The sequence below is a fragment of the Neolamprologus brichardi genome, chromosome 23 (assembly GCF_056152115.1).
Source record: "Neolamprologus brichardi isolate AB-2024 chromosome 23, ASM5615211v1, whole genome shotgun sequence".
In the NCBI taxonomy this organism is placed as follows: domain Eukaryota; kingdom Metazoa; phylum Chordata; class Actinopteri; order Cichliformes; family Cichlidae; genus Neolamprologus; species Neolamprologus brichardi.
The window spans coordinates 5,874,937-5,900,121 of record NC_142125.1 but is presented as its reverse complement, the minus strand read 5'-3'; the positions used below and the strand labels follow the sequence as shown (position 1 = coordinate 5,900,121).

The window sequence follows — 25,185 nt, the reverse complement described above, 5'->3', positions numbered from 1 at the left end:
TTCAGGGAATACAAACTGACAGCATAACAAGTAACTGTAGCAAGAATGCAAGAATGAAGGAAAGACTAGTTTGTCAGTAAAACAATGGATTTGTTTGTTTCTGTTTGTCCCTGCTCTCCCATCCCTGAGGGGCAAATAACTGACTCAGTAATCCTTTTGTAGGCTAGTTTTTCATGCTAATTTTTGCATCTTACTGTCCTCTTTTTTTCCGTCTCCCATCCTCATTATTGTCTTGATTGAATTCACCTGCACCTTCTTACCCTTCTCCCTGGTGTATTTATTTAATATGCATTTTCGCCCTCCATATTCGTCAGGTTGCTGTCACAAAGCCCTCCTGTTTCTGCATATAATTCATTTGTGATCTCAAGATAATCTACTACATTTGGTTGTTTTAATTAGGACTTTTAGTGTTTGTTTTTGAAAAATAGACCTGTATTGAATGAATGTTCAGTCATACTTGTGTGCTGAAAATAAAGGAGTGAAATTTTTTGTAAATTTTTATTTTGCCTCCGTGGTTTCTGTATTTGGGTCCCGACGTGATAATTTCCTCAAAGAATGACATCCTCTCCTTAGTGCAGCGGTCCCCAACCTTTTTTGCGCCACGGACCGGTTTATGCCCGACAATATTTTCATGGACCGGCCTTTAAGGTGTCACGGATAAATACAACAAAATAAAACTAGTACCGGTACCGAAAAAAAGAAGATTTATTCATAACACACGTGAAAAAACCCAGGAAAACCGAGTAAACGATAAAAACGATAACAAAATAATGCTGAAAACCAATAGAAACCCTGAAAACCATACATTTCACACCTGAGCCTCAACTCTCGCGGCCCGGTACCAAACGACTTACGGACCGGTACCGGTCCGAGGCCCGGGGGTTGGGGACCACTGCCTTAGTAGACTTCACCTGAGACTAATCACTGAGATATCCTCAAAGTTATACATCTGTTTACAGAGAAACTGACAGTAGGATTTGATGGAAATCCAGTGGATTTAAGACTGGTCTGCATTAATATCATTAACAGTTAATGATGTTTACAAAAGGCTCAGCATAGTTGATCTGAGCTCATTTTCAACACTTTGATAGCGCTGTTATTTCCCTGGTTAACGGGATACAAAGGGCCTATGGTCAGTCAGCACAGAGCGGTATGTAACACCATTTCATCCCACACCACGATAGAACCAAAAGTCCCTTAAGGCTCCTCTTTAACAAAGCCCATTCATTTAATAAGCAGCAGCCAGTGGCACTGGATTCGATTCGGCGAGGAGTGTTTGATATGGAAAAATGGTGGAATTACACCATGAAAAGAAAGAAGAGAAACTTGGAGATGGAAAGTAGAGGGGAGGATGACTGATTAGGCAATGAATGGATTTAAAGTGAGGTGACTTCTTTTTTAAACGCAAGTGATTTTGCTGAGGCGGAGGATCCTACAGGGGACAGATACAGTTAGACAGCAATTGACTGCCTTGTATTGTATCATGTTGGAGTTCAAGAGGCTATCAAAACATTATGCCAGGGAGAGTCATAACAATGACCAGCAGAGTAATAAAAGACATAAAGTCAGGGAGATGGGTAAGGAGGGAGATGAGAAAAGCTAGTAGGGCAGAGGGAAAGAAGGATAGTCAAGAAAAAAAAAAAGATGGAAGACACAGGGAGCGAGAGGCAGGAAAATCAATACACTTCTATATGCAGCATTGAGAATGTGCCCTCTCGCTGCTCCAGACAGCCTATCCAAGGACTCCAACAGCCAGCAGACAAACTGAACATCTATCCACAGACCCACACTCATAATATGCCACCCCAGTCTGTCCCTGTTTCCATTTATCTCCCCCTCCCATAAACACATACGCACGCGCGCGCACACGCACACACTTCAACCTACTGGCTTTTCTCCTCCAAATTTAACACTCTAATTTGGTAGAGGGCTGGCTGCCGTGTTATTGATGTTGCCAGAGGTCTGATCCATCTAGAGCCTGGGACAAGGCTTCAGTCAAAATGGCTATAACTCAGAGGCATCCTGCTCCCTGTTTGCCAGAGTATCAGACCAGCATTGGTAATTTAAAGGTTGGATAGACAGCCAATATTACTGTATGCACCTGCCTCGCTTCATCACCCTAAAGGGCCGCATGCCAGTGCTCTGAAGCATTTGGTAAATTTTCATGCTTGTTGAGACACGTTGGATTGGAAATCAATTTTCGTAACTTTTCGTAGTGGCGAACTTCAACAAATGCCGTCTTTAGGATTATACAATATGGAAATTAAGATAAAATAAATTTTAAAAAGAAAATAAATGTCTCTACTTTTCACAGTGTTCACAGAGAGGGATTAGCACATATCCTGTGTGTGTGTGTTTGTATATGATGGTGTGACATGTGGGATGGATTAGAGAGGTTTACTTCAGAGTGAGCTCTGCATGCTGGTGCTTCTTCACATATCTTTTCCCCCCTTATGTATGTGTTTGTGTTTGAGTGTGTGTGTCCACCCATCTGTGTGGGTTTAGCTGGAGGGCAAAGCGACAAGGGATTGGAAAAGCTGGGTGTTTCGTTATATACCATTGTCTTATCACAGAGATATATAGCCAAACAGGACACAGAGGGGCTGAGCCCGATCAGACAGCGATGAATGAAGATCGGAAGGAAGCACAGACATGTAAAAGAAAAATTTTAAAAAAGAAAAAGGAGGAGAGGAAAAAGAAAACATGGGGAGGAACAATGTGCTCTGTGGATGCCCACAGGACTATGGTTAGTGTAGTCTCTGATCAATGATTAAAGAGCTTTATGTTCTCCTACCCACAGCATTGTGGAGGACACGCTCACCTCTCTCAAGCTCTGCCTCAACCCTCCCGCCCCCTATTCTTACTTCCCAGGGCTGTCCATCCTCCTGCCCTTTCCCTTCTCTCTGTCTCTATCTCTCTGAAGTAATGGGCAGACAACCATTGCTGTAATTTCCTCTGTACTAAAAACTGACAACTATAAAAGGTCACACAGAGGAAGTGGTCTCATGCTTCTAATCACTCAACAAGAGCACGGCCACTCAGTCCATTCAAATATCACCATGATAAAGACAAAATGTCCTCTACTACTGACTGTTTTCTTTTATTTTTCTGATGTAATAAAAAGTTGAACACAGAGAATATAGTGTTTACATTTATTTTAAATGCCCTTGAGCTGCACTTATATAAACAGTTTTTTCCTTCTCTGAATAAAATAATTTGGCAGGATTTACACGTTCGCTAAATGAAATGATTGCGTAATGGGTCATGGTCATGCTCCATGGAAAGCATTCATAAAATGTGAAATATATTGAATGCATGCACCTCAAGCGAAAGACAGAGTTGAGCCTAGGTTATTGGTTTGCTGGGGTGCATTCGACTGAAATCAAAATCTATCTCCTCCTGTTGTTGTTATTAAATGGATGAAAGCTCATCTCCTGCTTTACAGCTCCCTGTAAACTAGAAAACATCACTCGACCAAATCTGATTTCTCCTGTGGGGATGACTTCATTCGATATATTCAGACTTTTTATTTTAATATATATAATAATTTTTAAATGCATATACCAGTCAAAAGTTTGGACACACCTTCTCAATGTCTTCATACTGAAAACATCAAATATATTAAAACAAGATATATGGTATTGTGTAGCAAGGAAAAAAATGATAAATAACTCTAAATTTGGCTTATATTTTAGATTCCTGAGAGTAGCCACCCTTTGTTTTGTTGACAGCGCTGCAAACCCTTGGCCTTTTCTCAGTGAGCTTCATGATGTAATCACCTGAAATAGTTTTCACTACACAGGTGGGCCCTGTCAGGGTTCATTTGTGGAATTTCGTGAACTCTTAATGGTGTGGGGACCGTTAGTTGTGTTGTGCAGAAGTCAGTTTGGTACACAGCTGAGAGCTCTATTTGACAACTGTTAGAATTCATATTGTGGTGAGAACCAATCAGCTAAGTAAAGAGAAACAACAGTCCATCATTACTTTAAGAGCTGAAGGTCGGTCAGTCGAGAAAATTGCTAAAACTTTGAATGTGTGCCCAAGTGCAGTCGCAAAAACCATCAAGTGCTATGATGAAACACATGAGGACCGCCCCAGGAAAGGAAGACCAAGAGTAACCTCTGCTGCTGAGGATAAATTCATCCGAGTCATCAGCCTCAGAAATTACAAGTTAACAGCACCTCAGATTAGAGCCCAGATAAATGCTATGAGTTCCAGTAGAAGACACATCTCTTCATAACTGTTCAGAGGAGACTGCGCGAATCAGGCCTTTATGGTCAAATAGCTGCTAAGAAACCACGACTAAGGAAAAGCAACAAGCATAAGAGATTTTTTGGGGGGCCAAGAAACACAAGGAGTGGACATTAGAGCAGTGGAAATCTGTGCTTTGGTCTGATGAGTTCAGATTTGAGATCTTTGGTTCCACCCGCTGTGTCTTTGTGTGGCGCAGAAAAGCATGGAGGAGGTGTGATGGTGTGGGGGTGCTTTGCTGGTGACACTGTTGGAGATTTATTCAAACATGGCAACCACAGCATCCTGCAGCGACATCCCATCCCATCCGGTTTGTGTTTAGTTGGACCATCGTTTATTTTCCAACAGGACAATGACCCCAAACACACCTCCAGGTTGTGTAAGGGTTATTTGTCCAAGTAGGAGAGTCCTGGAGTGCTGTGCCTGATGGCCTGTCCTCCACAGTCAGCAGACCTGAACCCAATCGAGATGGTTTGGGATGAAATGAGATGAGATGAGAGGGAAGGCAAAAGAGCCAACAACTGCTCAGCATCTGTGGGAACTCCTTCAAGACTGTTGGAAAACCATTGCAGATGACAACCTCATGAAGCTCATTGAGAGAATGCCAAGAGTGTGCAAAGCACTAATCAAAGCAAAGAGTGGTTACTTTGAAGAATCTAAAATATAAAACATATCTTGAGTTATTTCATACTTTTTCCATATGTGTTCATTCATAGTTTTGATGCCTTCAGTGAGACTCTACAATGTAAATAGTCATGAAAATAAAGAATAACCATTAAATAAGAAGGTTCGTCCAAACCTTTGACTGGTAGTGTAAATCTATCTATCTATCTATATATATATACATATATATAAAAAACTGTACAGTATGTGGGCCACGTGCAATGTGATTCCCAAGAGCACCAACTCCATGTGATGACATAAAACTTTTAGAAATGCACTTTACTGAGCAGGATGACTCATAATCCAAATCATGATTTTAAAAACGCATTTTCAAAACCTAGAAGCACAGATCTGAGGATGAATATAAGGCATTAGTTAAGGAGGATCATGCAATAAATATTGCAATCCTTCCACATAGATTCATTAAACATTGAGCAAACACATTTTGGTTGTTAAAACCAGACAAATTTCAGAGACCTGAGTAGACTTATACAGCATGCAGCATTTGCCGTGTTCATTTACTTTGAGGTTTTGTGCCACAAGTAGCAGGTGCATTAAGTATCAAAAGAAATCGATGTGATTGTGGCGAGACAAAGAGCACAGACATTGCAATTATTGTGAGTGTATAAGAAAACAGAGTTGAGCCAAAAATGGAAGATCGAGTCAAATAAACATGAACACAAAAGAAAATGAGACAGAAGAAGAGACCACAGTCTATTACGAGTTCCATCTTGTAGTTTGTGTCCACATTGATTTGTTGGGGACTAGGATCTCTGCCTCTTCCCAGCTCACCTAATTGCACTCACTGTGACCCGCTAATTACTTCACTAAGACCTAGCTGGTCTCATCTCACTGCACTACTTCTCTGTCTAAAGTCGTCTCCATAACAGTGTGGGAGGGTGGGACGGGGAATGAAAGTAAATGTGAAGGCACAAAGGGCAAACGAGGCTGGATTAAGAATGCATGATATATGTCAAAGCAGGAGACAGAAACAAGATGTAGAATGAAACAACAAGTGACAGACAGACCAAGTTGGGAGCATATGTTTTATATCTGAGTTAGTTTTATGGTGGAGGGTACTGATGCTTTTGTCTCCAACTAATCTGCATACATAATTAAATAAATCTCTGCTGATTAGACAATCACAATGATGAAGACAATAATGACAGTTAATTCACTGGGAACAACATGAAGCTAACCTACCTGATGGGTTGAGCCCAAATTCCCAGCTGGGTACAAGCATGCCAAAAGGATTCTTTGTACCAGTATCTTCTGTTGTTGGCGGGGTTTTATGTTCCTCTGACTTTAAGCCCTTGAATGGCGTCCAATGGCTTCCCACGACAAAAGACTCAGAAACGGCAGATCTGGATTCCATTTCTGTAGCAGCAACCTTGATGTTTGATACGGCAGTAGTCAAGTGAATGACTCCAGAAGTGGTTGTGGATGCTCCTTCGGGTGCAGGAGTCGATGAGAGGCCCTGCATGTTGGGTAACATTGTAGCTTTCTCCTTGTCTTCCTGAGCCCACGAAATGGAAATAGATGGCTCCTCTGTATAAGATCTATTTTCTATAGTGGCTGCTGTGGTAGCAGGATCCACTGTCTGTGCATCTCTGGCCAGAAGCTCTGCCGTCGTCATTTCAGAAGTTGTCAGCATCTCTATCAAAGCCTCGTGTCTGGTAATCATCACCTCATCAGTGCTTGTACCCTTACTGTCTTTTCTATAAACTGGGGTGAATCCGGAGTTTGAACTAACTTCCCCACTGTGTGAGGAGGTAGATGAGAGCTTGTCAGTAGGCTTGTGAATGTAGAAGATCTCGCCCCTAGCCTCCTCTGCTGACTCTGTTTCCTGGGAGACCTGAGGTGGGGTGGTGGGCTGTTCCACCAGCTGCCAGTGGGACAGAGTTGTGCGCTCAGCCACAGTGGCAAAATCACTCTGGCTGAGTGAAGATTTCGACTCAGTAATCACTTTGATGCCACTGCTGTCCAAATTGTTGTCTTTCATTCTAAATCCATCCGGCACGTTGCTCCCTTCTCCACTACCCTCTATCACTTTCTCCTCTCCTGATGCGCTTCTGGCAGTTGGAGTATTGGCATTCTCTGTATCCTGCTCTTTGCCTTCACCTGAATAATTATCTGTGTAGTCCTGTCGAAGGAAGGTGGGCAGGGTCATCATCTCAATGGGTCCTGCTTTAGCTTCCATTGGCTCCCAGGTGGGTTTTTTACCCACATAGCCCACATTTTTAGGAAGGCCTAGTTTGGGAATGCGCATTGATTTGATGGCCCACTGAAACTGGGAGCTGGGAGCAGGAACAAAGGTAGGATGTTGCCTGAGACCCTGAAGACTGGAGAAGTTGACATGTTCACTGGATGGTGAGCTCTCAGTGGGATCCGATTCAGGGATTTCTATAGAAAATACAGAGACAGAACAGACTAATTAAGCAAAGCATCAGGGGATGTTATCTAGAATTAGCAATTTAAAACTCAAGCACAGACTACATCAACCCCATGGAGACTGTTCAGGGAACATAGTTAAAAAATGAATGATAACAGCAAGAACACAGATTTGCTGTGGCCAGTGCTCTGAGCTGGAAATGGTGTGTGTTAACTGTATCTGATTTCATTCATAGTATTTGCATATTTCCTTTATTCCTGCACACACATTGTACGCAGTTATGAGATAATAGAATTCTACTTTTTTCCCAACCGAATTGGAATTGGATTCAATTTGCGGTAATGGAAAGGGTGGATATTGAAGAATGGGGTAGGTTCACTGGTTGGTGCAACCACTCACCCACTCACCCACCCACTGATCAAGAACGAATAAATAACACGACATAAACAATGCAACTCTGCAAATAAAAGTTGCCCTACTTTACGGCAAATAAACCACAGAGCCATGAGCAACCTCGCGCCCTTAGAGAGCAGTTAAGAACAGTGGTCCTTGTTCTGCACTGCACAGCATTTGGTTAGAGACCAACAGTGAACTTTAAAAGCAAAGAATGCCATCATTAGATGCAACACAAGACAGTGGAGCTGGAGTTGGAGCCTATCCAATGGAGGATTTTAGATAAAGTGGCTGTAAGCCTGCCAGTAGGGAAACACAAGTCAGAAAGGGCTTGTACAGCCAGCCAGTCTTAGCTAAGTCTTGGTGAGAGAAACACTCAAATAATCAGGTCCAAATGTGTAAAAATAATCAAGTGTGTGAAAATGCATGTAAATAATGAGGAGGCAATTCACCATGGAACAATGCAGGTTGAAATGCCATGAAGTCATTCCTTTTATGCCTCTCTTTATCATTTGATTCCTGATTACACAAGCAACAATTCGATAAGCTCCATCAGTAATATCCCTGTTTTTTTTTTTGTTTTTTTTAAAAGGAGTTAAATAAACAAAGAATAATTCTTGGTTGCTTGATCAATCAGGCTGAGTGGCTATGGTTTCAAACTGATTTCATAAACACTTATCATTCAGGATGCAAAAAAAAAAGAACAGCAAAATGTTCCTCGCGCTTGACCGGAGCACAGAAAAATCCAACACTGCGCTTTCCAATCGAGCTTGGAAAGTACAGTTTTTGTTCATCATATTTATCATGTAATAAACTAAAGCTGTTAATAATTTAAACACATTATTTCAGAATGAATTATATTAACCAAGAACAAACAAAGTAATCAATCTAGAGTTCTCTCAGATTGCCTATGGAGCCCATTTTCCCTCAAAGCTGCATTCTCGAATAGAATTTACTCTTCTTAGTCTTGGTTTGTAACGCAATCACCTGCAGAGAACAATTGTAGTTTAGCCATGCCATGTTTTTCTATTATTTCCATAAAACTATATTTTCTACATTTTTATGCACTACTGCAACAACCTAAAGTGTATTAAAATGTCTTTAAAATCGTAACTGTGCTTTTACACGTTTACTACGGACGCAATGTACCTGAGATGTAGGTTCAATTTTTCTTCTGTGTGTTCCTTGAAGCTGTAGTCAAATGATTTTGGCAAACTAAAAGAAGCAGTTAACTGCCATTTACTGTAAGCTGGATGCTTTGGATATTTTTCTGCACCACTGGAGCTGATCAGTGTGGGTATTAAAGTTGCTGGAGTTTGTAGACAAAAATGGGAACCTCCTCTTCTGGAGTATATGCACACATGCCCACGAATAAACTCACACCAAAAGGATGGGAGGATGTATTCAAATGTAATTTCACACTTCTCTGTCCCTGTTTCTCCACTCCCTGTGGATTCTTTTACCTAAAACAAGCTCCTGCTGGTATACAGTTGCCTGTAGTGAGAGAAGCCATGTGGAAAAATGCAGATGCACTTGCAGCACGATAAGCAAATGACTGGCTCCACAACAAGCTCCATCTCGATCTGTTTATTTAGATGAAATGTTCCACTGTATGTTATCAGCTTACAGCTTTAAACCAGACTCTGTCTACACCATCAATAATTCATTCTGTCTGCATGTGTAACTCATGGATGATTCGTGGGTATTTTTGTAGGACAGTGGTGCAGTCACATTACTGAGAGTTCTAGTTAGTGATCCCACCTTTATAATCATTCAGCCCAGTTTGGCTACCCTCAGTTCAGTTAACGTGTCAGAAAAGTATAGCAATACAGCACAACAAATTACCTCAAGATGGACAACATGCGCAAATATGTCTATGCATAAAATATTAAAGTGTATGTAAATTATTCAAAAGGTTCGCTGTTGCCGTATGCCTAAGTGAGGTTTATGAGCCTGAGGTTCATTTCCATAAGAGCCATGTAGCCTGGCGTAATTGTCCTATTAATAATCCAAATAGCTAATTACATACTTTTACTACACACACTGATGGAAGTGAGAATAATTAAACACATTAATCTGGTTTGATCATCTATGTAATGACCCATGTAATAAATAAAATGAGACAATTAGGCATAGGTTTGGGTGATTTCATGGCGCTATTTAGAGCATGGTTAAAGTTCAGCTCAGCTGCTGTAAATCTGCTGGTGGAGGGCTTGGTGGAAATGGCCAGAACTCAGAGCAAAAATGCTGCAAAATAAACTTATAATGAACCTCATTCAGACAGTAATTGTGTGCTTCCACTGAGTGGTTCTGCTGTGTTGACTCCACTTTAGTGGAGTAAACGGGCTGAAAGAATCCCTGCAGGTCAGGCAGACATGATATTAAATTGCGAGCGAGGAGACTGACAATGATAGAAAGAGAAGGAGCGCGAGACAGAAGATGGTACTAATGCCAGCTCATTCCATCTACAGATATGGCATCTAATAAAAAAAGACTGAGGCAAAGTTATTGCATGGCTAGGTGAATCATGTCAGGCGCAGCCACACTGAGTGTCAGTGTGAAGACCTCACTGTCTTCTGAGACTGGTATGAAGCTGGCAAATATTTCCTCAGCTGTGATTCTTGACCTGAATATAATTTGTTAACGTGCTGTTTCAGTTTATTAAAATGTTCAAAATACTCATATTTTCTTGGCAAATAATTTAACTGAATGCTCTTGATGCAAATAATTTTGAAGCATTTGAAATAAATGTGATCATTATATAAATTCCCATCTTAACAAATGTTTTCCTCCCCCTCAATCAAATAGACAAAACAGCAATGTTAATCGCTATCAAGTGTTGAGCCCTTGATGCACAACAACAGCTAATTTAGCTCATTGGTTCTACTAGACATGAGCTGGGCAGTTTTCCATCACAGCAACATTAAAGAAAAGAAAAACTACACCTCACACTCCTTCCTCCACCTTTCCCTTTGTTTGCTTCTCCCTTCCTATACTCACGCTCCTCATGTGTTGCTCACCCATATTGTAGTGATCATTACTGCCTACCTTCAAAGAGCTGGGGCCTAATTGGCAGAGACATGGATGGTGGTTAGAGTGAACGGCATTGCAGCCCAGCCTCCATGTTAATTGGATAAGGTTGTGAATAATGCATGCGGACTAAAGGATGGATTTTCATTAATACCTTGGGATTGGGTTGCTATGGGATTTCAGGTAGCACAGCAGTGAGCATTTATATTAATAAAGCCAGCAATCGCTAGGTGAGAAAAGCCTTGGACCTTTATTGAATCATTCTTTTGGCTGCTGGTGTAAATGTTTGTCTTACTTTGGATCTTTCCTATTTAGCTGGCGCCATGGATGTGTTATTTGTAGCAGCCATTAAAGAAAAGCTTCCTGCCTCCATCAACCCAAGGTTGTAGTACACTTTCTCTTTAGCCTTGCTTGTTTACCTCATTCTGATGTGCTCTAATTTAGTATTATAGTAGAATACACTATATAAGGCAATATATAATTTTGATGAGCTTTAAAGTCAGTATTTGGTAACACCATATTAATTTTTAACACAGCCTGAACTCTCTTAGACAGCTTTCTTGTAATTCCTTTTACGATTCTTCAGGAATAGTTCTCCGTTCTTCCTGAAGGACATTCAAAGCTCTTCTTTGGATGTTGGCTACCTTTTTGTTCTTTTCTTTGTCAAGATGAGGCAGCGTTGCTTCGGGAGTGTTGCTCTGGGGAGGCCAATCCATGACTGATAGTGTTCCATTGTGTTTTTCCATCCAAGTATGCTTGTATGCACTGACCTAATCAATTAACTTATTTACTAATCAAATACTTTAAAGATGGTATTGTATGGTGGATCAAAATCTGATGGTACTTCTCTGCATTCATAATTCCATCAATTTTGACAAGATCTTCAACACCACTCGCTAAAATGTGGCCCCAAACCATGACAGAGCCTCCACCATGTCTTACAGATGGCTGTAGACACTCACTGTTGTGCCTGTCTTCTGAATTGCTCCACACTTGTTGATCACGGTTTCAACCAGAAATTTCACATTTAGAGCCATCACTCCATCAGACCTGTTGCCACTGATTTTCAGCCCAGCTCTTGTGTAATTTGGCAGTTGTCAGGCGTTTCTTGCTGTTGTCTATCCGAGAATGGCTCCTTGACAGCTACACTTCCATAGAGACCATTTCCGACAAGGCTTCAGTGAACGGATGATGAATCAACTGAAGGGCCAGTTGCTTCTCTCAAGTCCTCTGTCAGGTCTTTGCTGGATACTGCTCTTCTGCTGCAGATAGTTTTTTTTTAGACCTGCCATTTCTTCTTTTGTCCTCTGTTTCTCCTGTTTCCTCAAAACTTTTAAGGACACACAGCAAACTATGCTAAAAAATGCCTGTTTTTGGCTAATAACTCTTTGAAAATTACTTTATTGTACCACAAACACTATTTTATGCCAATCAAACTGTGTTATTTTTGGCATTTCTGTAGATTCAACAGAAGAAATAGCAACAAATGATGTGCTTTTACAACAGGCTGCTATTATAAGGCTAGCTAAAGAAACAGTTTAAAATGTGCTCTTTGCTAAGCTGTCTGTTACGTGTGGACACAACGCTGGCTCGTCCCTTGAGTTAGGTGCCCTTTTAATGCTTGAAGGATTCGAAGGTCAGTCTTAGGTGGCTTAACAAGCAAAGAGGCACTCTATTCAAAATGGCCACATACAGGGAGTGGATGGAAAATGTGTGAAAGAGCGGCCAATGATCAAAGACGAACTTTGAAAGACCTTGTGGAGATACAGAAATTCTTTTATTGCTGCCATATAATCTGCATCATTATAATTGCATTAATAACATTCTTTACAGCATTATTTCATCTAATAATATTTCTCACAGTATTGATATTGCATTAAAGTTGTTTATTGAAGATTGAGGATCCTTCCATTATGTTAACTTTTATTACAGGTACAGCCAGAAGTATTTCATACACATTGCATATTTGTGCTTATTTCGAGTTGATGTTCGGTTCATTAAGGGTCTTAAGCTTCACTGGCGTGACTGTCCAGGTGATACATGCTGAGGGAAACTAGAACATAGAAGGATGATTGCATGCACGCTTACAAATACATATAACACATATAATCTAGGAATGTGTCAGGCCTGAGGCCTTAACTCATTTGGTGTCTCACTATATTTTACTCTACTTGGCAACAGATGACCAGAGTCAATAATTAGCCCCAGAGACCCTGAGGGCTTGAAGTTTATTACCTTGTATGGAAGGTGTTATAGAAAAGAGAAGTTCTATGTCTGCTTATAGCCATTAAAGATGTACAAGATGTACCATTAACTGTGACTAATGTCTGGAACCTATTTCAATCTGTAAATGATGCCATGGGGGGCGTGTACCCCACTGCTTTATAAGTGTCCACAACATGTGTTTTGGTCAGAGGACATATGCTGATGTTTTCTCCTGGCTGCTAATAAACTCATCGTTTGATTGCACTTTTCTGGGGCCTCCGTGGTTTGTCTCACTGCTCTACATTGATCGATTTCGCAACAACCTTCAGACAGCTGAGAGAACTATAGCCCAACGCCACTTTAAAACAATCACAAGAAAATCTGGCTCCTTGGAATCAAAGCAAAAAGAAATGAGGGGCTCGAGACTTTAGCACAGTATTATATATCAGACTTTGCACTCCAGATTCTCATGTCTTCCTTTAAATCTCAGGACTTTATGACTTGTATGTTTGGATTTTTTTTGTATCCTTGTTAATCACTATGAAAGATGGATTTTGAAATGTTTCTATATTATTCTATATTATAATATTAGCCACAGGTATTCCCACTAATATAGTCTAATATAGCTCCATTTCCTAAAAAAAACAGGCTGTAAGTTGTCCTCTTTTAAACAAAAATACAAAAGGCAAAAAAAACATTTCATCACATTCAAATAGGTTTAAAAAAGTAAGCATAGCTGTTACTCTTACAGCCTGCAATGTAAACAAAGCGCTTTTTCAATAAATATGAGAATGAAGGCAGAACACTCCAACACCCTGCATTACTGTATGTGCTGTGCCCCCTTTGTTTGTTTGCAATTACTGTTTAATTAAATTTACAGCGATACTTCAAATTGCCCTGCGGAGGAATATATTATAGCATACTCGAGGGGAAAGAAGATAGAGTGGAATGGAGAGGCAGAGACTATTTAAAAGGCATGACACAAACAGATTCTATATTTACCAGAGACATTCAAATGCACCCCGCCTCCATTTGAAACAAAACAGCTTCCATTTAGGCTCATTTCTGTTTCAATTTCACGTAGTTATTTGTTTTGAAGGGTAAAGTTGAATTGTAGATAGACATATACATACAAATTAAAAGCTGAACTCATACCTTTAACAGCAGATTGAGTGTGGTCAGCGATGGGGCTCGTTGTTCTCTCTCCTGGAGGGCTGCTCGTACCACTTGCCTCTGTGCTCTGGACTGCAGGTACTAACTGAATCAATGGCATCACCTCTTTCTCCTCACTGGAAAGACCTTCTTCTGAGTTCTGCAGCTCAGTCACCGGACTCCTGAAAGAAAAAGTGCCACTTCTGTCCTCCATAATGGCATTATCTATGCTGCCCTTTTTCCCACTGGGTTTTGGAAAACTTGGGTTCCTGCTGGGCGCTTCCCCCTGTGTTTGGTTATTTGTTGTCTTTTCGTCTGGCACCATGGCTGTTTTCTCTGTATCATCACCTTCCTCACTCTGAGTCCAGTATCTAAAAGGCCTCATAAGAGTGTTAACAAAGTCAGTCAGAATACTATTACTGGTTTGAACTTGGGGCGTGGAAGTAGAAATTGAGGCTAATGTTGGAGTCTCAGATCCAAAGTAGCTTCCATCTCCTTCCTCATGGGCAGAGCCTCCATGCTTCTCGAAGGTTTCAAGGTCAGAAACGCCCAAAGCATTGCTGTTATTTAAGCTGTGTGACTCATTCTGGCTGGGCTCTGGCGTTCCAGGTCCATCCTGAGTTTCATCCCAACCCTCCTCAGGCCTTAAGTGGATGATCACATGCTCTTCGGAGATCTCAGATGAGTTGTTGATTCCAGCAATGGACGGGACTCGTACTTCATCTAAGTCAACAAGGCCAGTCCAGGTGGAAGTCTTAGGAATAGAGGCACTATCCTGGGCTTCGCTTAATAAGGACATGGCCTCTGCTGCCAGGTGAGGTGTCTGATACAAAGGCTGTGGCTGCGCAGCCTGCACCCCTGCTGGCTGGTGGGCTGAAACACACAATCGCACATCAATTGACTTGTTTTGTCGTCTACGTTACAACACAGCCAAAAACCTCACATTCCTTATTTTTAAGAAGATTAAATCCAGAGTAGGTCACACATGTGTTATAGATATCACAAGTAGATCTGTTTTTCTACAAAAAATTACAACCATTTGAAATCAGCAAATATACAAATGTGACTGCATCCACAATATTATTCACACAAACCATATCTATGTTAATAAACGAAATCCATTACCATTTTTATCTACTTTTAGCTATCTGAAAGGCATTATTCTTGTAAATCTGCATTCAGCATTGTCGGTGCTATGAAGAGGTTCATCTGTCAGCTGTTTGTTTTGACAGATTCACTGCTGCTCTGCTCTCACGCTGTTCTTGTTTACTTTAAAATTACTGGGTTATGCAGATGTTTCACTTCAGTTACATTTTCATGGGCTGACAATGTGAAAGATGAAATTGTCATTCTTTCTTTTTTCCTACCTAAATATTAATTTGTAGTCTTCTCATGATATCAGTTCTCATTCTGTGTGTGTTGCTGGAAGAAGTTGGCTACAAACAGTGAACAAAATAGTTCATTCGGTTTGAAGAGGAGCCCAACTTATTCGTGTGTCAGCAGATAAGAGGACAAGGCCAGACACAGTCACTGCAGACCCCAGCTAGACTTGCTTTAGTCGTGCTCTCACTCTTATTTGATCCATATTTCCATTCTGTCTTGCAAGCGCAGCAACCCACAAAATACAAGCCCTGATATCCATTGAGGGGAAGCAAATGTCGCACAGTCTCTTCACAACTCCTTCATGTGTGACACCAACATCTCATGTTAATTAAAAATCAGAAGGGGAAACAATTCCCCAGATACAACGCTCGTTACCATGGCAATTACCACAATGTAACTGCATCACCCTCATTATCGCAGAGGGCTTAGTACCTCGGTAGCAGTAGGCATCAAACAGAGCTGAGGTGTCAGGAAACCCAGTCCGGTTCGGGTTGTTGTAGACAGTCCGTACCCCAGGCTCGTCTCCGCCGCAGTTCTTCCGCGGGACGTTGATGGGATAGCGAACGCTGCCATCAGCGAGCCAGCCGGGATCACACTGGTCAAGACCAGCCTGCCAGGCGAGGAAGAGCTGCCCAACAGTAGCCAGCTGGGCTCCCAGGGAATGGCAGTGAGTGGAGGCGGTGGCAAGGCTCAGCTTCTCTGGCACTGTGGAGTGAAAAACCTCACCTGGAAGATGTAAAAAGAAGCGTTGAGTTGTATTACAGAGGAAAAGCACTTCAGCCTTGAGAAAATTTTTGTTTAGTTGGTTGGCAGTTGCAGGATTTTGAGTGCTGGTTGATTCTTGGATCATTTGGTATTGCAAACTGATGTTAAGTGAATTTGAGTTTGTGTCTGTCTCTTCTTGGTTGAATCGTATTAGTATTTTCTTTTAAGGTGCTATAACGGCAATCAGTTCTAGACATTTTCTCTTTCTCCTTTGTGAACTGTAAAAAAAAGTAAGAGGTGTAGACTAGAAGTGAGGAAGCAGAAGGCATTTATTGTTGCCTGCAATAATAAAAGGAAATCAGTAATTCAAAGTATTGACTAAAGGAAATTGTTTGCAATTAAAAATATTTTTAAAAAAAAGATCTAAGTACACAGACAGCGAATAAAAGAAAAGAAGAAAAAAAGAGGCTGAAGAATGGTGCTGTTGATGCTGATAAAAAAGAAATTCAAAAACAAGCAAGACAGAGAGTGCTCAAGAAGAACATAGCACACATGCATTTATATGATCGCTGGCAGCTCAGGGTGTGGTGATGAAAAATATATAAGCTGGAGGGTTGGACAGTAAGAATGAGGAGCAGAAAACAGAAGAACACATTTGATACGAGGATCTAGGAGATTTATGTCAAGAAAGAAGAATGTCACTTCAGTTTTTTCTGAACAGTTAAAAAGGTCAAGATCCGAGCAAAATAAAATGGGAAAGAGCCAGAAAGGGGATACATGAGGTGTTATTTGTCAGAACTATTATAGAAGATGCTTAAATAGGCATTTAAAAGGTGCTGAAAATGTGCTAATTTTGATAGATTGCAGATTAAATTAGAAAAGATTGACAAATCAGCGAAAGACCTATATACTGTCATTTTTTTGTGCAAATCAAGCCCAGCTGAGCTTTTGTACATGTAGAGAAAGGTCTGCTGCTGAGTTTATTAATTCATCTTTTAGTTTTTGTTGTTTTCTTATTAATGAATGAAACACCAGCTATGTATCACCCAGGAATTTTGCTTTGACTGCAGACAATTATTCGCTGATTACTTCAATCAGGTTGTTAATTCCACCGAACAACATTCTTAACTGCAGGATACAAAGTGTAGAGAAGGTCGTACAATTTTCTCTTCTCGGCACATCAGTCCCATACTAGGTGTTAATATGTTCTTTAAATAGTGGAATGGCTTTCTTACTACTATGATGCTTAATGACAGTTGCACACCTCATACTGAGAGATCTAGATAATGTAACCCGTGTTGCAGGTCAGAATGAGGTGTTAAAATTATTAGAAAAACGGATGCCGGTTATTATAATTGCGCTTTGGAATTTGCACGAGGTTAAAGTATGACAAACACTTAATTTCAGTCAGACGTAGACGTGATTATGGTGTGAATGACGAATATATGCAGTGTTAATATTTGCCATTTCAGCATTGAGCCCATCATTCCCCTAGAGGAAACACCACCCTCAGCTCAGCAGGGAGGAGAGAGAGATGATAATCACTTTCCCCCCTTGAGGAACACATACTTACAATCTACAGTTGGATTTTTGGAGGTGATCTAATATTCTCTAAAAACAGCACTAACACTTGAAAGAATGGCTTTCATAGAAGTGTGGCAACAAGAGAGCAATCAGAGCTCTGACAGCTTAAATATACTGCGTTACACAAAGGATACACTGGACGTACGGTAAATTGCACTCATAGAGCTTGTCATGTAGTATGAGCGGTAGTGGACTTGTGATGCCTGAGCACACTTGCACAGCTCTCATCTATCTAAGATATATCTGTAAGGAGTGGAGAGGCTTCAGTCACCAATTAAATCAAACGGGAGGAGCAAAATGTTAGATATGTTTGTTAATTTGACCTAAAAACAATAAAACTTATCAACTAGTTTAATTGATTTATATCCATAATTCCCCCCTGGTGTTTAGCCGCTGCTCAGTCATCATCAAGATGGCAACAAATACTGCGTATCCAATGTTGAGATTAAAGAATAGAGGGCTAAAAATGTAACTGAGACGTTTGAGAAGAAAGAAGGCGAATATCAAAGCACATCAATGACTCTTTAAGAGGAATAAGCATCATAAAAGTCACTGGCTGACTTGATGTCTTTCAAGCTGAGGTTGCATCATCTGTCATTGTGACAGACAGGGTCATAAAATGTCCATCATAATCTATTATTACCAGTCATTTTAATTTCAATTTATCCTGATAAAGGAATATATTCAATAAAAAGATAATAAAGAAACAACTCAGTCACTGTTTAATACAGAGAAGAGAACATGCATTTATCAGGAAAGGACAGACAGTTTCACTGACCTTGGGATCACTCCTCATGTCAACACCAGAAGAAGCAGGTAAGTTTTTACTCAAAGTGACACTAAAATACTCCAGCCATTGTTATTAAACAACCAAATGTGACGAAAACAGGATGCTCGCTTGATCAAGTAAGATAACTGATGGGGCCACTGTCAGTAATCATATAATAACCTCATCGTAACCTCATATACTGAAGATTGGCTGTCCAGGGTGCACCCCGCCTCTTGCTCTATTATAGCTGAAGAGAATGGATGGGTGGGATGGACGAGTCTAGAAACACTGCCCTCAGGGAGGCGATCAGAGGTCAGCAATACTGTTTTTACATGAGACCACATGTGTTTCTTCTGTATCAGGGTGCAACAGAATCCATCTGTGACCACTGCAGGTCACAGATGCACCCCAAGACATTGAGGGAGGATATTTCTGTATAATGTTTGATGTTATGTTTAGAAAAAGAGAAGTTGCCAATGCTGTGAGCACTATTCTTGTCACTATTGCATATAAATTATTTGATCTAATGGCAGGTCATCATCATTCTTCTAATCTGTCAAAAATGGCCGTCTGATTTTTCTGTCATTCAGTCAAAAAGAAAAAGTCAGACAATGACAGAAAATATTTAATCACTGCAATATTTGATTTCAAGATGTAAGTACAAATGTTTTCTTTAAATAACGTTTAAATAGCTTGATCATGTGGCCATGTTTCTTCTCTAATCCTTAAACATGGTTTGAAGTTCTTGTAGATTTGGAGGACTTTCATTTTGCACAGTAGCAGCTTTATAAGGTGCATCTTACCAGCTACTCTTGCTATAATCGTCAGGCTTTGAGGTGATGCAGTAAACACTGACATAGTTGTCAGATCTATCATTCAAGATTTATGGACATTTGTGAAAGAAAACCAAAGCAGGCCTCCAATTTCTAGCCAACAACCACTGATTTTGATGTATGAAAACCAACTCTGTCTCCATCCATCTTGCAATGCTTCCAGCTAACTGGCATTGAACAGAATACTCTGTAAAAATGCTTCAAACACGCATTCAATTGCTATATATTTTATATGATGTGATGCTAACAGATTTAGGCTATAGGCAAAAAGTCAGCCAACTTGCAGTTACTCATCCATGGAGAACAACTTAAAGGTGGAGCAACACTTTATGAAATCAGGATTTGCCCCCTAACTTGCAAAGTAAATCTATATTAGGTCTCTAATGTGTAAAGAGAGCTTTCACCTACTTTTTTGCAGTTATAAGTGTGCTGTCAGGGTTCTGAGTTTTCTGTAAAATATTATTCTTTTGGCTTTGAGAATCATTTGTTTTGACATTTTTCTTGTAATAGCATTTCCTGGTCGGTTTCTTTATATTTATATTTTCTGTTTTTACTTTTACTTCAAGTTCGGTGTTTAAGTCACCGAGTTCCTGTGTGTTCCTGCCTCCCTTGTGTTTTCATGGCTTGTTTAGTCTCTGTTTTGTTCCCATTTTTATTTTTTTATTCCTTTTGAGTCATTATGTTAAGTTATCCTCAGCTGTGTTCTCACCCGTTACCTCTCCACCTTGTTATCATGTGAGTATATGTCGTCTGAGTCGCCTTGTTGTTTGCCACGTCGTCCCTCATTGCTTTGTGTTCCTTTGTTCCTTGTTGTCTTTTATTTGTATCTTATGGCCCTGTTTTTAGGCGTTGCTTACATTTTGCAAGACAGGATTAAGGTTGTTTTGCTTTTTCTATTGCAGTCCACCTTCGACTCCCACACAGCCGATCTTTGACACACAGTCCATGACATCTTTATTACATCCTTGTAAAAATCTCACAATAAAGATTAAAATGATAAAAATGGACACCAAATCTATAGATTTCCCAGTTTTATTGTGTAAGCTATTGAGTTTACAACATGCAGCAATTGGGGATGGGGTAAATAAGATTATGGACACATAAGATGTGCCCAGTGCCACCTCTTCTTGTGGCGCTGCAAATCAGAGCAAACTTTTATGATAACACTACTGACCCACTTAGCTTCTGCCTTCAGGCCTCTGCATCTCCCTCAGTTGAACAAACTCTCCTCCCTTTCCTCTCCCACTGCTCTTCTCTAGACTGTGCTAACAGAGTATTAAGGCCTGGTCACAGCCTTCTGGCACTGCGAACCCTCGGCTTAGTGGACCCATGCATGACTAAACTCAAATTTATGGTAGAAGCTCCTGACTCCTACCTTGAAGACGCTTAGCAAAACAGTAGACATCAAACAGCTCATCAGGGGACCTATTGCCGTAGTTACGAACTCCAGGTGAGTCCTCACAATCACCATAGCAACCTGGCCGTGGTGACTGGATGGGATACCTGCAGAGGAACCCAAGAGATAGGGACAATGACAGAGAGTGTGAGAGAAGAAAAGAGAGTGAGATTAATATAGCCTGGCCATGAAAAAAGCAGCCAGAGACTTGGCTCCCCTGGGATGAGTCTGTGTTCACACGCATACAAAATAAGATAAAAGGTACACTTTTATCATTGCCTGCCCTGAAATACAATAAGTTTGAGTTGACCAAAATATATTTCCCAAATACTAATGAAAAATAAACACAGAGATGTCCTCCCTTGAATCTGGTTGGAAGCAAGAAATATAGTAACATTCACAATATGCGACAACAACCGCAGGAAAATAATTGGCAAGCACTTCAATGGATACACTATCTTGTTTGTTTTAATTGTTCTGCCCTCGGTGTGAGTTTCACAACCAAATAGTTTCATTTTAAATCATTTGAAAATGCATTTAGTGCTCTTGCAGTATAAGACTGTCAATGCTCAAGCTTTTAGAAAGAGAAAGAACGAGCGATAGAAAGTCAAGAAGAGGTTAAAAGAATCAGACATTTCTGTGGTGGCTTGGCATGCCTGTGGGGCTAAAAAGAAAAAGAAAAAAACAACATCAACAATCTATATTTAGGCTCCAACTGAGCAATTATTCCACAAGAACATTGTTTCCTTCAGCACCACAGCGCAAACAAAGAGGCTGATTAAAAGATTATGCCGGGCATACAGGGACTTTATGAAGCACTTGGAAAAGATGCGCGATCAAATATACATGGAGAAGACAGACATGCTTGTGATATAAGAAAAGAACAAAATCTTTTAGTGTCTCAGGCCGCAGCTACTTTCTTTTTGCTTGGTGTCTGATGAAATGGCGGTTGATGTCTATATTTTTTTCACCAAGTATTAATTGGACACTTTCCTCCTTGCTGATGTGCAGTCAGAGCCTCCTGGATCTGGACCAATTAGATAGCTCCCGAGTGAAAACAACAGGAGTGCGGGATGGAAGGCGAGAAAGAAAAAGGCAAGGAAGTCGTGCCGCAGGAAGTCTGCGAAAAACTGTCAGGCAGACAACAGTCAGTCTGCTTGCCAAGTGGAGCAACGGCAATTTGAAATTAAAACGCTGATATGGAAAACAATGTGGAGAGGCAGGCTCTGACTGGTAATGTAAAAAGGGATTTAACAGAAAGTGGCAAGCTGAAGTACATGGCTGACAGACAGCTCAGAGGGGGCTGATGTAGTTAAACTGCCTTTCCAGTGTACAAACAAGCTATTAGGTCCAATTATGTTGCACAGTATCAAGTCTATGAAAACCCCCAAAATATCACAATGGCTTTCAAACTTTGATACTTTATACTTATAGATAGTTCATTAACTTGTGTTTTTGTAGACGTATTATTTAGAGATTGTCTTTTGTTATAATGTTTGATAGTGAGGAAAGCAATCAGAAATATTAGTCTTATCTACTGCTTGAAAGAGGTTTTATATGATAACTCTCTTCAGCAAACCGTGTTAGTATGAGAACTAGATAGATAACTTATTTAAAAGTCAAGTTCTGCTGCAATCTATGAGTCAGTTAGTGTCTATAGGATAAATAATGTGTTGCCTGTAACTCAAGACAGTTTCCTCACAGATTCTCTAAAACTTGAAATTTGGCACACTGACTGATATTTTTCACCGAACCTCATGACTACACCTCGAGCATAGCAATCCCAACAAATGGGGTTGGGATTGCTGTAAGTAATTTTGTGCATATATCTTTAAACCACATAAATAAGGATTCAAAAAGGATCAAAGCATGTTACAAGGTCAATTTCCACCATACGAAATCACCAAAGTAATGGATGTTTTGAAGACCTCTTCCAGTCATCCCCAAAAATACCTTTAGTCAAATGTTATTGGGATTTTTTAAATAACTCATGTGCGTTCTTAACTCACAGCACCAATCAAGTGACATAGATGAACTTCAGACAAAGCCTTATGAAAGTGAAAAGACAGAGCTTACAGAAAGTGATTGTGATTTTTGGCACTATTAGATCATTATCCCACAGCGTCCTGCCTAACTGCTCACCACACTGTTTTTTCATTTCAGCTATCATTAATGACCTTTTAAAATTTACCCCAGGTTTTCTCCATTGGATTAGCAGAAAACAATTCAAATAAATTGAGGGTACCAATTCTTACACATGTTATGAAACTATGCATGAACCCATGCCATTTCTCATTACAGTGGTCCCTTGTTTTTCGCAGGAGTTACGTTCTAAAAATAACCCGCGATAGGTGAAATCTGCAAATTAGCCAACTTTATTTTTTTACAATTATTATAGATGTTTTACGGCTGTAAAACCCCTCACTACACACTTTATACACTTTTCTCAGACAGGCATGAACATTTGAAGCGCCTTGAGGCGACTTTTGTTGTGATTTGGCTCTATATAAATAAAATTGAATTGAATTGAATTTCACACTTTTCTCTCTTGTTTAAACACTCTCAAAGTTCAAACGTTGTAGAAAAATAAGTCCAGTGTTTTGTCGACATTGTTGTGTTTGTTGGGGAGAAAATTTACAGACATACAGAACAAGACTTCAGAGTCACACAGCTTAGCCCCTGTCTATGAAAAGCACTTAATAAATAAACTTTACTTACTTAGTTGCCATTTCTAGCCAGAGGGAAAATATGTCTTTTTTCCCACATTTTTCTCCTGGATTTGCTGATGATATCCTTTATTTAATGGGGGTTTGTTGCACAGATTCCACAAAAAGACTGAGGAGTCACTTGGGTTTGTGAACTGGTTATAAACATCTTGTGTTATTTAAAGCAAACTCCATGAGTGTTAGGATGCCTGGGTCGTTGACCCAGGGTTTTTGAGTTTATTATATTATTTATCATTTCTAGTCTTTGGTTTCTTTGTTAGAGTTCTGTCTTATGGTTTATGTCTCTGTGTTCTCTAGTTGCTCTGTCTCCCCTGTCAGCTGTATCCCCTTGTCAAGTTCGCGTCTCTGTGTTATGTTTCCTGTTTTACTTTGAAAGTCTGTCTCATGTAAATGCGTCTGGCTTTGCTTCCTTTGTCTCGTTAGGCCTGATTTGCCCCAGCTGTGTTTCCCTCCTGTTACCCATTCCCTGATTGCTCCCTCTGTGTACTTAAGCCCTGTGTTTCTCTGTGTCAGTGTCAGTGTGTGGTCTGTCTGGTTGCCAGTTCAGGTTATTGTTGTCTTCCGTTTGTTATTTGTATTCCCAGTTTTGCTAGTTCTCGGTTTGCCATCTAGCAATAAATCTGAGTTTAAGTTCACCTTTTGTCTAAGACTGTCTGCACTTTGGGTCCTCCTACTACCACTCCTGCCTGCACACAGCCTTCACACGACAATGAGTGCGGAGTGGATTTGAGTGATTTGGGGTAAATAAAAGGGTAATTAATGATCGAAGCAAAAAACATCTAAATTTAGCAGCGGTGAGGTGGGCGGTTAGCCAGGCCATTCTACGTTGTGCCAGAATTTTAAAAAACGGACATTGTGAATAAATAACTTCACATCCCATCACATCATAAGAAAGTAATGACAGAGGAGAAAGAACGCAGATTTAATGCACTTTAAGACCTGGAAGCTATTTACATTGTTTATATACAGTTTCTAGAATGTAGTAATTCAGCCAGTGTCACTATATTAACTAGTCATATTGAATAATGTATTCTTGAATTTTATTCCAACAAAACCCAAATAGCTCTTGTACCCAGCTTTAAAAGCCTCACCGTACAGTCTGGTCAGAAAGCCAGCCAGCATCACAGTTGTCATAGCCATCAGCAAAGGTAGCCTGCAGCTGACCAGGTGTTGCAATGGCCGCTGAGTTCTCGATGCACACCCTCTTGGCATCAGCAAAGGACAGGGCATAGCGGTCATGAGGGGCCCGGTAGTGGAATACCACACCTGGAGCAAAGAAATTGTGATAAGAAATAAAGCTCAAAAAACACGAATACATAACATGCAACCTTCAATTCACCAAAGTATTTATGAACTATAACCTTGCACCATCGAAACATGAGCATTAACATGCTCACAGGCATATGTGCACAAAGCCCCCTTGACATCCTCATCAGGTGTTGACATTGTTCCATCTGTGCGATATGAAACTACAGGATTCAGGTTCAGGAACCTCTGTACGTGAGTCTCATTTGCATGGGATAGTCGGTTGGCTTATTTGAGAAAAGAGATGTTGCCCTTGGATACAGAGATTGGCAAACAGTGGTGATGTTTATTTGACTGATTTAACAGTACAAACACAGCGTCACCCTGCTGCACTCCGCCTGCCTCCGAACCCGTGATGGAATGACAAAGAAGACAGACAAAGAAAAGGAAAACCACGC

The 25,185-nt window shown here is 40.4% G+C and overlaps 1 protein-coding gene across 5 annotated transcripts in view; it reads right to left on the bottom strand.

Annotated features, from left to right (window-relative positions):
- ncanb (neurocan b) overlaps positions 1-25,185 on the bottom strand; it is a 193,345-nt gene that overhangs the window by 105,505 nt on the left and 62,655 nt on the right. For all 5 annotated transcript variants that reach the window (XR_015717167.1, XR_015717165.1, XR_015717166.1 and 2 more), the window contains 5 exons: positions 24,574-24,748; positions 20,736-20,863; positions 15,902-16,195; positions 14,090-14,959; positions 6,118-7,317 (listed from right to left, as the gene is read on the bottom strand). Coding sequence is in view for 1 of the 5 variants with exons in the window: in XM_087835674.1 (XP_087691800.1) it covers positions 6,118-7,317; positions 14,090-14,959; positions 15,902-16,195; positions 20,736-20,863; positions 24,574-24,748 (2,667 nt within the window). In the remaining 4 variants the exon portion in view is untranslated. The remainder of the gene's footprint in view (positions 1-6,117; positions 7,318-14,089; positions 14,960-15,901; positions 16,196-20,735; positions 20,864-24,573; positions 24,749-25,185) is intronic.